General features: G+C 30.5%; 1 protein-coding gene across 5 annotated transcripts in view; it reads left to right on the forward strand.

The window, feature by feature from the left end:
- wdp (Leucine rich repeat protein windpipe) overlaps positions 1-10,160 on the forward strand; it is a 143,989-nt gene extending 133,829 nt beyond the window's left edge. For 4 of the 5 annotated variants that reach the window (XM_085947290.1, XM_085947289.1, XM_085947293.1 and 1 more), the window contains one exon: positions 6,921-9,784. In XM_085947290.1, the coding sequence (XP_085803416.1) occupies positions 6,939-9,047 (2,109 nt within the window). In that variant the 5' untranslated portion in view covers positions 6,921-6,938 and the 3' untranslated portion in view covers positions 9,048-9,784. Of the gene's footprint in view, positions 1-6,012; positions 6,208-6,920 lie in introns of those variants that run through there. The other variant, XM_085947294.1, reaches the window with a different exon arrangement.
- The last annotated feature ends 8,085 nt before the right edge of the window (positions 10,161-18,245 follow it).

An 18,245-nucleotide genomic window follows, 5' to 3' on the forward strand; every position in this document is an offset into this window, starting at 1 on the left:
CTACTCCATTTCACTACTATTGTAATTTTAATTCAGTAGCCCGGCCTGTGTATAGCCGACTATGGTATGTAGTAGATATTTTTTTTATTACTAGGTACACTGAGCCCATAAATTGAATTATTGGTGAAAAAATATTTTATTTTAGTTATTATCAACTTCCACCTCTTTTTTATGAAGAGAAATATGACTATTTTTATTGGTATTTTTTTTAGCCAATAATTGTTCGAATAGCACTACGTCAAAACTGGTAGGATGAACTGACAGACTTGATGAATTGATGACTTGCTTGGGTTTCCTGGGACTATGTCTTTCAAAATAAGTCCAATAGTTTATGATCATAGTAATTATTTTTTTGATTGCAATCTTGTCTACAGACATCGTATAATAACGGAAAACATGAACTGAGTGTTAAATAAATACATACAATTTGACTTGTTTTCTTTAAAAATTACTACCTGAGCTTAATAAGTTAAGCATACAATAGCAATGCGCATCGTCAAAGCACAGAACACCGTAACTTCCAAGGTAAATCCTCCCAAATTGAGATGGCAAAAAAATTACTGTCTTGAGAGATACCTACGACAAAATAACTTCCTCGAATCAAAATCCGTACCTTAATAGTATGTAGGTACACATCGCCTCGAATAGTTGTGTCTAAACGACTTTGAGCTGTAAGTAAAGTTGTATCTAATTGTAAGTTATGGCGAACTTGTTCACTTGTTTGACAAAATAATAAAATCACACAATAAATGCTACGTAACTACTGTTTATCAAAATCCGGTGGAGGAACATTTTTTTCTCACAGCTCTTTATCTGAAAAGGTCTTCGCCGCATACACTGAGAATAATATTTTACAACGTTTTTATTAGCTCGTATTCTTATTTGTCCGGTGGTTGTTTATCCATTATAAATCTTGCAATCGATTTTTAACTAACTTCCCGACTAGCTAGACATTTGAAACTTTTAGAATATATCAGAACACGATGCCAATGCATTCTTTTAATACTTTTAGCCATCTTTAAGTAGAATTGAATTAATTTTCAGTTAATTCTGTTTTGTATGAAAAGTTATTTCGGAAGAAATCCGTAATCCAATCCACTATTATTGGTTGCTAAGTGGGTGGTCCTAGCAACTAAATTATTAATATATACGTGCGTTACTATGGAAATCAAAATGACATTTCAATATTCTATATTTGTTTGTTTTTTATTTACTTCATGTCAAGTACAAGTTTGAGCATATTGAGCATAATAATTGAACAGAAAATTTAAAAACGTTGTATATAAAAAGTTCTTTTTATCTTGTAATTATTTAATATTAATAGTCTCGACCAAAGGTACTTGATGTAATTTGAATTTAAATTCTAATGAATTTAAGTTTTGTACTATTCCATTTGAGTAATGTGTGTGAGTGTGAGAAAATCGATTAGAATACTGTTTTTGTTTAGAATGTTTTATTTTATAATTGTACGTTTACGATTAAATTTACATTTTGTTAAAGTTATTTCGTATAGGTAGGTACCTACGTCTCTACTTCTTCTGAAATCATTTTCAAAAATTTATTAACTAGGTGGGTATATTGTAAAAAAAAGTGTGTTTTAGAGATTCTTTTAATCCAATTTCGCAATACATCTCTATGGGTATAATATATAATTATGTACCTACCTATCCAAAGTATACTAGGATTTATGATTAAAAAAGCATTATTTCAAAATAAGTAGAAAACCAAAAAGAGTTTTGGCAATTAGTGTCGAACAATCTGTCAAAATGCCATTATAAATTAAAACAGTCAAATTTTTATTAAAATATTTTTTTTTTCAAAATATGCCGCGAATATTCTTTTAGTTGATGAATCGTGGAACCGAAGAAATGTGGCGGGAAGAATAATAATTGTACGCGAATAATGCGCCAAACACCTCTAAATCATTGAAAAAGTTAAAAATAATAGGTTCATCCAATTTTTGTATTAGAAACGTCACTTCTAAATTGTATTAACCTATAATACATTTGGATATATTTTATTGCAGTTTCTTTGAATGGAATATTTAAATAAATTAATGATTATTTGTATTATTAAACTTTGTATTTTTATTTCGCATCTGCCAGTTTTTGTTGCGAAAAATTATATAAAATAATATGACAAATAATAGTTGTCTGTCACTGTACGTATAATAATAATTATTTAACGATGACATGTAAGAAATCTTTGGTATCTAATTATCAAAGTACTCTTACAGAATAAAGTGATTACAAAAAATAATATAGAGCCTTTTACAAATAACTTGCCTAGGCGTGTTAAAAAGAGGAAACTTGGCACTCGGTCTTGGAATTAATATAATAAAATACAATAATTATTTCTCCTTGGTTTTTCATAGTTTCGTCTCCACAGTTATTATTCTGCACTAATTGTTGTTCCTGATTTTCTTCACACGCTTTCCCGTCGATTGGTCGCAGTTGGTCCACCTCTTACTAACACCAACAAATATATAATATGTGAATAATAAAATATATTGTATATTAATTAGATTTCAATATATCCCACGATGGTCGAGCGGTAACGCGTCAGGCTTATAATGTCGTGGGTCCTGGGTTATTATTACTATTGAATAAATTTCAATAGCTCACTGACGACATAAAATTTAGCGATGAGTTTAAATTACGTATTTTCGTAAATAATTTTTTTAAATTATCTAATTATTAATTATTTTGGACAAAGGTGAAGTCATAGACAATAATATTATGCGCAAAGGTTTAGACTTAGAGCCTACCGTATTGCATACATTGCGATAGACATGTTGTCACGTGACATAAAGTCCATACAAAAAAATTAATAGATGGTTCGCAATAGCAAATTTTTTAAACCGTTGACAGATGGTTCTGTTGTCTGTGTATACATATTTATAATACATGTGTAACTACATATACGACAGATGTCGACAAATATTTTTTTAGCAGAATATAAGTGATTATTTAAATACATCAATATGCAATTAAAAAATATTTTCTTAAAATGGTGGGCTTTTTTTTTTAAATAATCACCTAGTACGGAGTCTTCGCCACTGCAATACATTTAAGTATATTTTATATTTGTACTTATTTTGTATACTGACCATTAAATATCATATATTATTATTAAAAATTATGGACACTCAAACACATTGTAGGTATGTAGTAAAACCATTTAAGATATTTAAACGCTAACGAAAATTGCGCCTTTTTACCAATAAACAAATATAATTATTAGAAAAGCGAACTAAATTCTACTTTTCGTCGTAATTTATAAGATAATAATATATATATAAAATGAAAATGAAATAATGTTAAGGGGGGACATGCTCAGCGTAGTCAAAGACATAGCTTATAATCAGTATCTTTAGAATTATTTTCAAATGTGTTAATCTTGCCCATTTTTTGAATAATAAAATGCCTAATTCTTGTCAAACTTGGAATCACAGAGATTATCAATATATTTTTTTATCGTAAATATTTCACTTTAATAATGTCGACATAAATTATACTGATGGTTTTATAAATGCGTTTAAAAATTAATAAATGTAAAAAATCTTAACACCACTGCACTTTTATGTACTGAAATCTGACTATATTCTAAAACATTAGAGCGAGAGGTTTAAAAGAATACTATTTTATGTAATAAAAATACTTAATGCAGTCATCAAATGTTTAAAATAAATATAAGTAAAGGATAATAAGGCTTCAAAATTATATAAATAGATTATCTACAACGTTTAAGGAATGGCCAGGATCATGCTTTGAAAATAGAATAAAAGTTCCATTTTCACCCTTTTGAGCACTTTCGCCCTTAAGAACGTTATTTTTTTTATCAAAATACTGAAATATCTCGCTGGTCCCTGCAATCGCATTTTTAAATACGCTACTAATATTTTTGAGAATATATTGTGTACATTGTATTATGCCATATAAATAAGTATGGGACATTTGATTCATTACAAGATTATATTATATTACTTTCTGTCACCTGCGCCATTTTGATAAAATTGGCACTCTTGGCGGTGCCCGGTACCTACACAGTATTACACTCTCGAAAAAAAAATCATCGTATGATTTATATTTCCGCTGCAAACATAATAGCCACAAAGGTCCCGTGAGATCAGGTCAGACCGGTTGTTAGTAGTAACTTGAAAGACTCCTGAAAAATAACAAAAATCGCAAGGACCTCTTTACAACCGTTCAGAACTCCTTTGGCGGTAAAAAAAAACAACTAATAAAAATTCGCCTATTGTACAATACATATCTCACAAAAGATTCTGTTTTAGTGGGAACTCAGGATCTGTGAAAAAATAAACTAGATTAGTATGTGATATATTATATATATATATATATATATATTCTGATTCTAGGAATTATGTTGTAATACAACTATTAGAAATTATTTGTTTTATTATGGTCGTTCAATATTCATACGAGTATGTATGTATATCAGTGGGGAAGGGTGGAGGTAGGCTATTAAGATCTGATATAAATAGTGCACACTAATCTTTGGCAGTCAAACGTTTTTTTGTTTCATTGAAGTAAGGCTACAATTTATTATGTAAATAGTGTTTTGTTAGTTTTTAAAATTCAATTAAACACTGCATAATCCAAGTCAAAGTAGAAAAATAGTCAAAGAATATTCGTTTATCTATAAAATATCTAAAAGTATGCTATTAAACCATACGTAATTTTAGATATTTTACAGATAGAACAATATTTTTTATCGACAATGGTTTGGTTTAGGCAGGGTTTTATTGAATTTTAAAAACTTACCAGCACCATCCGCAAATTGTATTCTTAGTTCAATGAAAACAAATAAGTATCCCTGACAAAGTTGAGTTTGAAATATTTATGTCGAATCTCAACAGCCTACCTCCCACCCCTCGACACTGATGTACATACACACTTGGTGTTCTTTAATTCTCCTGATTTCTATGAGTATGCACATTTTTATGTACTAGGTATCCGAAAAAATCCAGTTTTCCGAGTATAGAATAAGTCGTTTTTAAAAATTATCATTTTTATGACTATTAGTTAGGCTTCACAAACTTTTTCACGCCATGGCACACTTTTCAAATGTTAAAAATTTTGCGACATACTGAAGAATACTTACGGTGGTACTCATTCCTTCCAACACTTAAATTAGTATATATTACCTATGTAATTTTAATATAATATAATACCGTTATAATCTATAAATATTTCATCTCGATAGGTACTTACGTATGTTCCATATTGATTATTAAAAGTGGATTAGAAAGTAAATTAATATGTTTAGTGATGTTTGATTTAATAAAACGCAATTTTTTTTTGTAGTACTTATTCCACTTGGACAGTTGAAAATGTCCCTCTGAGGCGGACGAAACAGCTCCAAATTTATTTATTAAAGTGGAATAAGTACCACAAAAAATTTTGCGTTTTATTAAATCAAACGACAATACAATACAGTTCCACCATGAATTGAAAGTTAACAAAATAATAGAAATTATTTGATGTTTATTTTATAAGCGGAGCATGTAGGATCTACAGAGTGTAATTTTTTTAAGGGATGAATATTTGTTAGCTATTCGACCAATCCGTTGGGTCTTTGCACTGGCTCAAACACACATTGAAAAAAACAACGTGTACTTTTTGACCATCCGCGAGAATGAACCCGCGAAATCACGGCTTGATATTCTTACAGAATCAACTAGGCCAACATGAGTTTAATTAACTTTAATATATAATTATTGAAATTGAGAAAAATTAGGTGTTCAGTTACATGATAAGTAATTAATTCTTTTAATTAGATGGGTACTTGCACTTTCGGAACATATCATTAAAAAATAATTTTAATGTCATAGTCATCGTATCAAGTGCAACGAGTCTCGTAACGTTGGGGAGACGCACACCGGTGTGCCACGCCATGCTTTTTGGGAAGCTCTGGTCCTGAAATCTTATCAGTTTTATTTAAAAAAAAAAATAGTATGTTATCTAAAATGAATATCACTTATCTTATAATGTAGATTGTATAAAATGGCGCCAGGATGATTAATGCAACGCGCCTTCAGTCAATGTTTAATTTCCATTTAAAGTGTTTCTAGATTAGTTTTGAGAAATTATAATTATTAATAAAAATTGTTCTTGCGGAAATATATTCTGCAAAAAAAATTGTGATAATGTCTAGTTGCTTTAAAAAAATCTAAGTGTTCTTGTGGTGAGAAATGTACAAATTATTACCCATTAAATAATAATATTATATTGTTTTATTGCATGATTTTACATCGTATCTCATCCAGAGATTATATTAAGTTACTCGGTAGATATCTAATGAAGTTATTGTAAGATAATAGGTATATCTTATAATATTATTATTTCTACAGCAAATGACACCAACACTGAGTTGGATATTGTGAGATGTATTGAATGTTATTAATGTTTTCTGTTTTCCTTCTTGTATAAAATTAACCATTTAGTGAGGTCTAAAACTATTATTTAAAGATAATTAATAGTTATGTGTGCAGAACACGTGCGGTAGAGTAGAAATGAGGCTTGTTTAAAGTAGTTTATTGAAAAGAAAATGGTTTTCTCAATTTTGTAAAAAGTGTAGTATAAATTTATATTCATGTCATCTCATCTCTCTAGAAAAATTCCCTTGTGTAATTCATTCAATTGGCTGTAAAGATGAAATATTTCTAAATGAGAACTATTTTCAATTTGTCGTGTTGCACCTATTGATAATCATTGGACATTGGTCCATATAAAATAAAAGGAAAATATCAGAGTCTGCCAGACAATTATTTAAATACCTATTATAATCTCTTCATAAAGTTTTCAGTCTGGTCATATCTAAATTATTACTTTCAGTCAGTAGAAGATTATTTTTGTTTACATTATGTTTAATATATTTTTTTTTTTTTTTTTTTACAGATTAGCGAAACGAAAACGATGAAGATCGCGGGGCTGTTTTTGCTAGGGGTGTTAGCGGTGTGTGCGGGTGCTGCTCCTCCACCGCTGTGCCCGCCAGAATGCGTCTGCTCCACCACCAATGAAGGCCTCCACAAAGCCGCCTGTTCTTCCACACTCAACCTCTACAAGTTCTCCTTGAGAAACAAGCACAACAACGTCAACATTATCGATCTTTCCAACAGTAGTATCGCCAAAATCAATGGCGACCTTGATAAATTCACAGAAGTCGTCTCGATAGACCTGTCTTCCAATAAGATTGAACAATTCGAAAAACTTTTGAAGAACTCGAAAAAATTGGTTCATTTAAACCTCGCCCGCAATGAAATGAAATCATTTAGTGCATCGTCAATTCCCAGCAGTGTCAGTTCTTTAGATCTCACTTCGAATTTATTAACGGATGTTCCTTTAGACTTAAACTTTCTGACGGATTTAGAACATTTGGAATTATCTGGAAATCCTTTATCTTGCTCTTGTGAAAATTTAAAAAGACTCAATGGTCTCCGAAATAGAGGTATCGTTATGGACAGAATAATCTGTTTAAGACCATCCAATAAAGGAGTGTTTTGGGGGGAAGTGGACATCTTTGATGTGTGTTCTGAAAAAAAGTCGCATCAAAATGGGAAAATTCATAATTTAATGGATGACATGATGCTCGGAGATCAACCGGATGATGTTGAAATGATCGGAGTTGAAACAACACATAAAAAATCAATGACAATGACGGCTTTGAGCGATTTAGACGAAGGAGAAGTTTGGGAAGATGACGGAATGCAAAACGATGACGATGCTAAAGAATTTATTGGAGTCGCTAGTGAGAACCATTTAAAAGTCTCAAGCACTCCACAGCCAGACATTGATCTTATTGACGGTTCAGGAGATGATTCAGTTACGGAAATTATCACATCAAGACAAAGCGGCTTGAGTTTTGCTCAATTAAAAATAGATGATAATTTATATGAAAACACTACTACCGATGAACCTGAAGGATCGGGAGATTTTGGTTCTGGCATGGATTCCACAACATTTGATGATGCTGCAAATGCCACACAATCGACAACGATTGATCCCAATATAGATTACTACGATGGTAGCGGAGACGATCTAGAAAATATTACCACTACTACGGAACCGTTTATCACGGGAGTATTCAATCCATTTTTCTACAATGGGAATTTTGATGACAACACTACAACATTGGAACCCTTCGTTATTCCTGACATGCCATCAGTTTTTCAAGGAAAAGTTGATTGGGATGCTCCGGAAGAAACGACTACCAAAGCACCGGAACCTGTTGAGGAGATATTGACAAAAGTGGATATTGGTCAAGTCGAAAGCGGTCTCGTCGAGGCATCAGATAATGAAGCAAATAATGAAGAGCTACTCGAATCCAAAGAGGCCAGAAGTTCATTGGGTACATATGTTTGTATAGGAATACTTGTAGTTCTTTTGGTGGGTCTTATCGGTGTGGCTACAATCAAGAGTCATATGCGTAAAAAGCGCAATCAAAGACTTGAAAGACAAGATAAAAAAGATGTAGAAAAAGCAGGCAGGGAAATGGTCGATATGAATAAATCATTATTAGGTAAGCCTGTGATTGCACCTAACTCGAAGAAAGTCAACGGTAGCTATGAACTTGTTCCTACTCACGATACTAAAAAGAAGAATGAGAATGGTAATATAGATAATAAGAAAAGTGTTGAGGAAAATATTCCTAAGGTGAAGGTTCCTGAAGTGAGTGCAGCACCCAACGGGAATACAAATAAGCCAAATCCAAATGTTCAAGTACCTCACCAGGGTAAATACACTCCTCTCGAAGACCCTCCACTCGTTGGAATTATGCCACCAATGTCGGAACCCGACGGTCCTATGACAAATGGTAATAAACACCCAGAAATGAATCTATTACCCCCACCGCATGAGGCCATGCCAGTGTATCAGCCGGATTCTGGAAGGGTTCGAATAAAATTGACTGAAACTCCTAAACCAAAAACACCCGTTCTCGTAATGAGAAGCCGATCTGATGCCGATGGAAAAATCATTACCACGCCATCTCTGGATCAAAGTCCCAAACACAAGAGTGATACTTGATTATAGACATAGTGATGTTATTTTAAATAACTCAGGGCTTCAAATAATATTGTTGTGTTTTAAATGAGAGTTTATAATGATGAGTATAAAATTTGTGTGTAGCAAAATTATAGGAGACGACAATTTGATTTCTTTTATGATTTAAAATTTCTGCCAAAGTGTTTGTAGTCCTCGGCATTGAACGTGCCTTAGTTTATATATTGTAGAAACATTAATGCGGGGAGAATTCGATTTAACAAAATAATTTATCTGTTTCATACGTTTTAATCAGATACATGAATATATTATAAAGGTATATTTTAATTGTTATCTATCGCATCATGTAGGTACTATTTATTATAGAATTTAAACGGAACGCTGATGACTTACGACGACGACAGTTGAACGCTTTTAATACGATTTTGAGAATGGTGCATTTTCTTATTTATGATTAATGTTTAAGTGAAATTATTACCATGCAAGGCTAAAGTGTCATTTATAATAAACTATAAAAGAAAATAAATAATGTGGTTTAGAGCTCTTGGTACTTATATAAGTGAGTGAATGATGACGCTTAGTCTTCAACTGATTAAAATAAGAATAATTATTGTATACCTAGGGAAAACTATTTTTTATGAAGATTTTTGCAAATAGTTCCTCTTCTAGATTCAACAAATTGTGATATATTATTCTAATCTTAGTGATTTTCTTTATAGAATGTTATCTATAGTCAATGGAATAAAAAATATTTTTTTTTTCACTGTTAATTCTTGATGGAACGACATGTTATTTATTGCAACAAACAAATACTTTGAAATGTTTAATTATAATTTTATTGGTAACTTATTCCACAGTTATTTATTATATTATACTTTACCAAGATCGCAAGAAGGCGTCCTAACAGATATTTTTAATTAAAAATACCCACTAGGATTAAACAATACCCTGTTTACACGTGCATGGATTTACTGCTGATTGTACGTATTATCGCGACCATAACAAAAAAATGCTTGTGCAAACACGTATTATCGTGCAAATTGCATGCATGAATCAAAAAGTTTAGAAGCTTCTAAACTTTCACGCGACAATTGGACTGTGCAATATGTGCGCCTGCGCAGTAGAACGATAGTAGCGAACGAAAAAAACGAACGTTAACCGATTTTCGCAACCTGTGAAATAAAATGACAGTATCATGTCTTGCCTTCTCTTGAAGAATGAGATTGGCGAGATAGTCAGCATTTTTACGTGTAAACAGTTATAATCACGATAGTTTAAAATACACACTATTGATGCAAGTAAACCCATGCATGCGTGTACAGGCACTATATAAGTCTTGGGTGCAATATAATAATTATTGGTAAATAAGTACTAATAAAATTATAACTACATAATATACATTTTAAATTATTTATTATTTCTAATAGCAATGACAAATAATTATCTTTATCCACACTGTTTTATTCTTGCAATAATGGTTTTTGGATAGCAGTCAAGGGCGCCCCATCCTAATGTGCATACGGGCGGCAGAACCGAAAAGCCCATCCATTTGTAATCATTAATTAAAAATAATTTGTAAATTTTTATCAAGAAGTATGCTTACAAAGTTGAAAGTGAATTCTTGAAATATTATTTTGTTTCCATAAAAATAATTACATAACCTTTATTCAAGTCACCCTCTCACAAATTACAACATTTAAATTATCGACCTGAATGATTTTAATGATTGGCAATCTATGATTATTACCAACTGGTTCAAGTTACACATTTAATGATGGTGTTACACACTGGACATTTTACTGAGACTGAAATTATACAGGCGGCCTGCACATTTGGTTTATAGCCATTGGCCGAATAGTTACCCTCACAGTTGGTCACATCCCTCGCGGCGGCCCTGACGACAGTAATATCAAAAGAAACATATTTTTTTATAATATTTACACAATATAATATAGGTATGTAATAGTTATTATAACCTGTTCTTTGTCTTTGAAGACAGTGTTTCCCATAATTCTCTATGGTGATACTGAGACACAACAGTTTGGCATAATTTATTCTTCTTACTATTCCAACAGAAATAATAAAGTTAATTACTTACCTAGGTGTTTACATTTTTAGAAAAATAATAAAGATGGTGGTGAGATATAATCATATTTTTATAGAAATCTGTGAGATTTATATTAGGTAATATTTTTGTCTACATGCTGCCATTTCATGATAAAAGTGCCATTTGCTGTTTCATTATATAGAATTAAATTGTATGAAACAACTTACACACACTTTTCCTATGACAATAATAATTATCAAACCTTTCACCCCATGGATAATGAAATTATGATCAGAATTACAACTTTATATACTTACTAAATTTATAACAAAATTAAACCTTATATTTATTTCAATAGTTAAATTTAGTTAAAAATAAACAAAGCAGGTCATCATTCAGTCTTCCATTTTTAATAAACGATTGTGTTACTATATTATTATAGTTACAACTATTTCTGTATGTTACCAGAAGAGCAAGTTATTAAATTATTTTATTGATCCCCAAATACACTTTGATACAGTTACTGATTTGATTTTTATTTGATACAAGTGTCCAAAAGATTGCAAGAGCCAATAAAGAAAGTTTAGCAATCCCATCTACATTTTATCCCAAATAAAAGAAACACTAAGCATAGATTTCTACCTTTATCCTTTATTTTTTAACGTAAAGATTACCTACGTGTTATTTACAGAGATGGCACTTTACTACTAATGAATAAAATTATTTGAATCTATTACTGCAGTTTGTATGTAAAATTAAAATATTTTACTGTATGAAGACATCCCACTAGTCTTCTATTGTTGAAATATTTAACTACGAAATAATAAATGATTTGCTGCGATGGTAACATTAATAATGATAATAGTATATAAAATAATGTAAGTCTATGTATTTCGAATATAATTTTAAGTGAGCTGTTGAAACATAGGGAACAGAGGAATAAAAACTATTTGAACTGAAACGAGCGAGAGAAACAAAAGTAATTTGAATGTAATCGATTTTGTGTTGTATGTACATGAATTTTTATAAGCTGCGCTTATATGTAAATGTTATTTTAATGAAATATATATTATATTTGCTGATTTGCTTTGTTATTTTAATCATAAAAAAGTAAAAATTCAACAATGTAGTCTGTAATGTGTATTTTTTTTTACCATAATTTGTTAATTAAGCAACCATTTTTTTTTGTTTTTGTCGACATTCATTTTTCCATTACTATAATTTATAATTATTTGTTTGAGGGTATTGAGTCAAATAAATAATAATTTGTAAATTTTGATTCCTGTCTCGTCATAACATACCTACCTAAATAATATATCGATAATAATATGGTTGTAAATAAAACATTTTAGGAATAATACTTTATTGTAAAAAATTAATCGTAGGTAATTTGATTTTTAAAAATAAAAATCCAATGAAGTTATGTATGTAATTCTATTTGTTTAATTTTTTTACCAACCCATATTATATTAAATAAAATACCCCATCTCGAGGGCTTAAAGTCAGACAACGTTATCTACAAAAAAGTGTTTTTTTTTTTTTTTTGAGATAACGTTATTTTACATTTACGGCTACATGATAGTCAAACAACGTTATGTCAATCTTTTCTAATTTCTTGTTAAATCGTCAGTAAAGTTTAACGCTAATTACATAACGAGGTCTTAGTGTCAAACAACACTATCTACAAAAGTGCAACTTTACAGGAGAGCCAAAAATCGTTATTTTAGATTCTTGTAACTCAACAAGGGAAATGTTTATTTAAAACCTAATGTTAATATTTTATAATTTATTGTGTATTGTACATTTATCTTGCTTATGATGATGTTAAAATTTATAGGGATAGTTTTAAAAAAATATGAAAACAAGGGTAACTTATGTAGTTAGCGTTAAACTTTACTGACGATTTAATATGAAATTAGAAAAGATTGACATAACGTTGTTTGAATATCATGTAGCCGTAAATGTAAAATAACGTTATCTCAAAAAAAAAAAAAAAAAACACTTTTTTGTAGATAACGTTGTCTGACTTTAAGCACTCGATAAGTTACCCTTGTTTTCATATTTTTTTAAAACTATCCCTATAAATTTTAACATCATCATAAGCAAGATAAATGTACAATACACAATACACAATAAATTATGAAATATTAACATTAGGTTTTAAATAAACATTTCCCTTGTTAAGTTACAAGAATCTAAAATAACGATTTTTGGCTCTCCTGTAAAGTTGCACTTTTGTAGATAGTGTTGTTTGACACTAAGCCCTCGATCTAAGACTATAGATACATCTAGACGCCACCCATTGCATTGCTAAATGAATCTGCGTGCCGTGCGTTTAGTTTGTGGGCGAGTGAACGCATTCGTATTCAAATGTTCGAGACCATAGACCATTTCGTTAGTGCTCGCCCAAAGTGCTCGCACTAGACGCTCAGAATTAAAGTATATTTTTCTATTTTTTTACGTTATATAGTATTTTTAAGCGGTCAAAATGCAACCATTAGATAAAAATATCCATAATTTAAGTTATTTTAAAGAAACACGGTCACTTGATATTAAAATATATAATAATATACAAATAAATTATCACGAACATATTGTATCAACTTACCTATGAAACGTAATACCATCTTCTTGCTTATCAGTACGGCTACCACATTTTAATACAACACACACAACCATCTTTTCTACTTAATTAACTAAAAATATTTACCACTGACTTTATGTTTAACACAAAAAATAGCAATTTTAGCAACATGGTTATCGACGCTTAGTTAAGCAATAAGGTAAGATTTGGCGGCTACACCGTAGCAAACCATCTCCCACATCTGTAAACCTTTTATCTTACTCTAGCGCGTGTTGCAGAGATTATAAGGGTGCCGAATACTATCTCACTCGCACTTATGCATCGCTTTTGTTCAGGCCTTGTACCCCATAATTTATTATAAATCAGGTTGACCAATTTCATACACTTAGAGAAATATTGTCACCTAATACAAAAATAATTTATTTCTAGAACTATCAACGTTTACTTAGTATATTTCCTTTAGTTCATGAAGGCATGTCCTCACCCTGCTGACTTCGTATGCAGAGTAATTAGATTTTATTTCTCTAAAATTTTGTCTACTGTGCATCCCGCTTAGCACAGTGGGGTGCACCGTAAAAGATCTAGTTCATGTTTATAAAATGTATTAAATTTTTCATTTGTATTATTCTCCACATATTTAAATTACCTATTTTACGACACAAATACTTCATTCACAAAATGGTAACCGAAATACACTTGATTTATATTACCATGTGAGCCAAACAGGCGTTTTAAAATAATTTTGTGACAAAAATACAGTCTTACATGTAATTTGTAAGTAAAACATTTCACCGTGGCACAGTTCGCCAAGAGCTTTCTAATCAGAAAGAGATGACCGTATGCTATACGGTCCCCAATTTTATTAGATTCAATATGAACATTACTTCAATTTTCATAGCTGATTATGGCAAAATTCATGAATTCAAGAATAAAAACGTAACCTAACCTATAATCCAGTATATTGGCTATTTTCAAAATTTGTTTGCTGGTGGCTTCCTGTAAAGTGTAAACCGACAAGAACCATGTTTTATGAAACATGAGTTTTATGTTAGTACTAAGTATACAACCCAAAGAGGTTGGATGGTTTTTAATATATGGCCATATATTTCCGATACAACATGTGACGGTGAATTGTGATACGGAGAACTGCATATGTACAAGTTTCCGGACACGAAAGACAGAGTGGTAAACGCATTTTTATACAAAGTATAAAATGCTGGAATACTGTTGTAAAAATGAAAATTATTCCAACCACATTTTATAATTTTATGTCACACGTCATACTTGTTCAATCCATGGCACCTCGATTATGGATAACAATACAATATTTTGTGAATAACTTGTTAAAAAACTATAATACCTATAATATCTATCCTCACAAAATACATGAATGAAATTAAAATTACCCACCAATTTTTCTTATTATTTATTTAGTATTCTGTAGAAATATATTATTATTTTAGGTCGACAATGTCACCTCTTCTCCCTATTCCTTATTCTTTTTAACGCTACAACAGGTCATGAGGCCCAATAACAGTAGTGCAGTGAATCAGTAGGGTTGTAAAAGTGAAACAGTCACAAACACCTAGGCCTTGCGAAAATCACAAAAATTTGTTGTGACCTCACCGGTAATTAAACCCGGAGCCCATGAATGAGAACTCAACACACTGGAATAAGAGAGCTGCCTCTGTTTTATATGTCAGCCTTATGGATTCTATCATTGGGGCCAATTCTCATCACCTTGTAAAGATATTACAACCTGATATTTGCTGAAATGTTGATGTGGTAAGAAAGAATGGACTGAGGAATTGTCAATTTTGGAGCGTGATAGAGTGAAGTAGTAGTAGGTAGTAGTAAATAAATTAAATCTTACTGTGAGAGTAGTAGAGTAGAAATACAATAATATTGTAAAAGTGAAACAATATATTTATTATACCAGATGAAATAGTAAATAATGTCGATTTTGAGTACTGACATCTGTGATCACTTTAAAATAGACTCTTTTATATGAATTAATGCTAGCGCCATCTTTTGATATTATTTTTATTTAGGCTAATATAAAAAAATACTTTGATAATATTTTTTTTTATTTAAGCGATAGATGTCTATGATAGTAGAATTCGTAAATTGATTATTTTATTATAAAAATAAGTATAACGGAATTCAATGCACCAAATAAAGTAAAATAAACAATATTTATTTTCTTAAATTCTGTGTAAGGTGTCAAAAAGATATATGTAGGTACCATATTAGATCGAAGTATATCGAAGTAGGTACTGTGTAATAGAATATCTACAACACTTTACTTTTACTAGATATTATGAATCGAATGTTTTAATTTTATCCTTTAGCTACCAGAGGGACCTAGGGGAAAAATACGAACCTTGCAATTTGAGAAATTTTTTCAAGATTTGATATAAATAAAATTTTAAGTAGGTATATAATAGTAGGTAGGTATATGAGTAAATATAAAAAAATATTAAAACTATGAATTAGTCAAAAATCTCTTCATTACAATATAGGAAACTTAATAAACTAACTTTGAATAATAAATATGACCATACAATAATATCTAATAATAAGATGGGATCCTCAAATTCACATTTTATAACATTTCGTTACCTTACTTTGAAAAGGTTCTAATTGCATTTGATCATGTTTTGAGCTATGAGCGTTTGAAATTTGGAATGGTCATAATTTTCAATATAAAAAGACATGCCGGCATATTGTTAATTCCCATATTTGATAATAGATGACTCTGAAATGAACGTATATGATAGAATATGGCTAATGGAACCATTTTAGACCAAAATGTCAGTTAGAACCTTTTCAAAGTAAGGTATCGATTTAAAAAAAATTATAAGTATATTTTTGAGTTAAAGTAAAAATAATTTGTTTTCATTGTTTTCAGATGGTATATATTTATTTAAATTGTAAATTATCAAAAAATGTACCAAAATGTAAGTTTCGTAGGTGGAGGATTCGCCATTTTCGATTACAGATAATTTTCCAGCAATTTTTTTTTAATTAAGTATATTATGTCTCGTAATTTCATCACAAGATTTCTCTAATATTTATTAAACTTGTGGTTTCCAAGCTCAATGCGGTTAAAATATGTAAAATAACAGTAGGGTTGATCTTGTAGGATCGATGAAATAAATAAATAAATTAGGAAAACTATTTTAATAAACATATAACAAACAGTTATAATATGTCCATATTGAAATTAATTTATTGTCAATAAAATGCTACATTGTAATACATAAATACGTGACAGTTTTTAAATATTTACAATAATTTAAGACATGTTGTACTTAGATTAATCAGTCAGAATAAACATTGATAAGAAATTCAAATTTCGAAAGGGTTTTATAAAATGAAAATCAAAAAGTACAAAATATTCTACGGGAAACTATACTAAGATTTTGTATTGATTTTTTTTTATAAAGTGTAGAGCGCACTAGACTGAAAATAATATTATGGCGAAGAAGCAGTAACGTTACTTTCTATGTATCTACATGGTGAGTGGTGACCTGAGACGCTGCCAGGTGTAGAGCTCTTTTTGCGAATCGCCAAATATATCATTTATATATATTTTGATTTTCTTCCATTGATTAAGATTTTTGTACTTTCCGACGAAGCAAATGCCTCATAGAAAACCGTGACTAAGAAAATAGAATAAGTACTCATTTATAATACGGTATAAGCGACAGGAATTCTTGAAGACGTCGTATACTATAGGCCTAATTACACTAGGAGACTCGCAGATCCAAACAAATTCAACGATCGTCGCGAGCAATCGTTGACTTGAAGCTTGATTCAGCTACCAACGACGATTGTTGATTGATTTGATTGGTTCATACGCTCAGTTTCTAGTGTTAACAATTATAAATAAAGCAACAAATCAAATTTAGATGAAGTACTTAATGACTTATTGATAGTATTTACAATGATACATATTATTTTTGTTTTGTATTATTATTGTCTGTTAAAATAATGAATGTAGTCAAGACAGTCATCGAATTTGTGGTGTTACGCCAAACGCAAAACATGATACGCTCCGTGTCCGGAAATTTGTACGTATGCAGTTCGCCGTATCACACTTTACTGTGAAATGTCATATCGGAAATATAATATGATTGTATATTAAAGACCGTCCAATCTCTTTGGGTCAGTACTGAGATAAAATTCATGTATACATAAAACATGGTTCATATCGGTTTACAGTAAGCCACCGGCAAACGAATTTTGAAAATTGCCGATATACTGGATTATTTTGTTGTTTTTATTTAATAAAACGCAATTTTTTATAGTACTTATTCCACTTTTAATTAATATATTAGGACCGGTTTCGTCCGCTTCAGTGGGACATTTTCGATGTCCCACTGAAGCGGACGAAACCGGTCCTAATATATTAATTAAAAGTGGAATAAGTACTATAAAAAATTGCGTTTTATTAAATAAAAACAACAATACAATGCAGTTCCACCATGAATTGACAGTTAACAAAATACTGGATTATTTGTTAGGTTAGGTTAGGTTTTTATTCTTGAATTCATGAATTTTGCCAAAATCAGCTATGAAAATTGGC

The sequence above is a fragment of the Rhyacophila brunnea genome, unplaced genomic scaffold (assembly GCF_057557595.1).
Source record: "Rhyacophila brunnea isolate RB1 unplaced genomic scaffold, BYU_Rbru_1.0 scaffold_2, whole genome shotgun sequence".
Taxonomy (NCBI): Eukaryota; Metazoa; Arthropoda; class Insecta; order Trichoptera; family Rhyacophilidae; genus Rhyacophila; species Rhyacophila brunnea.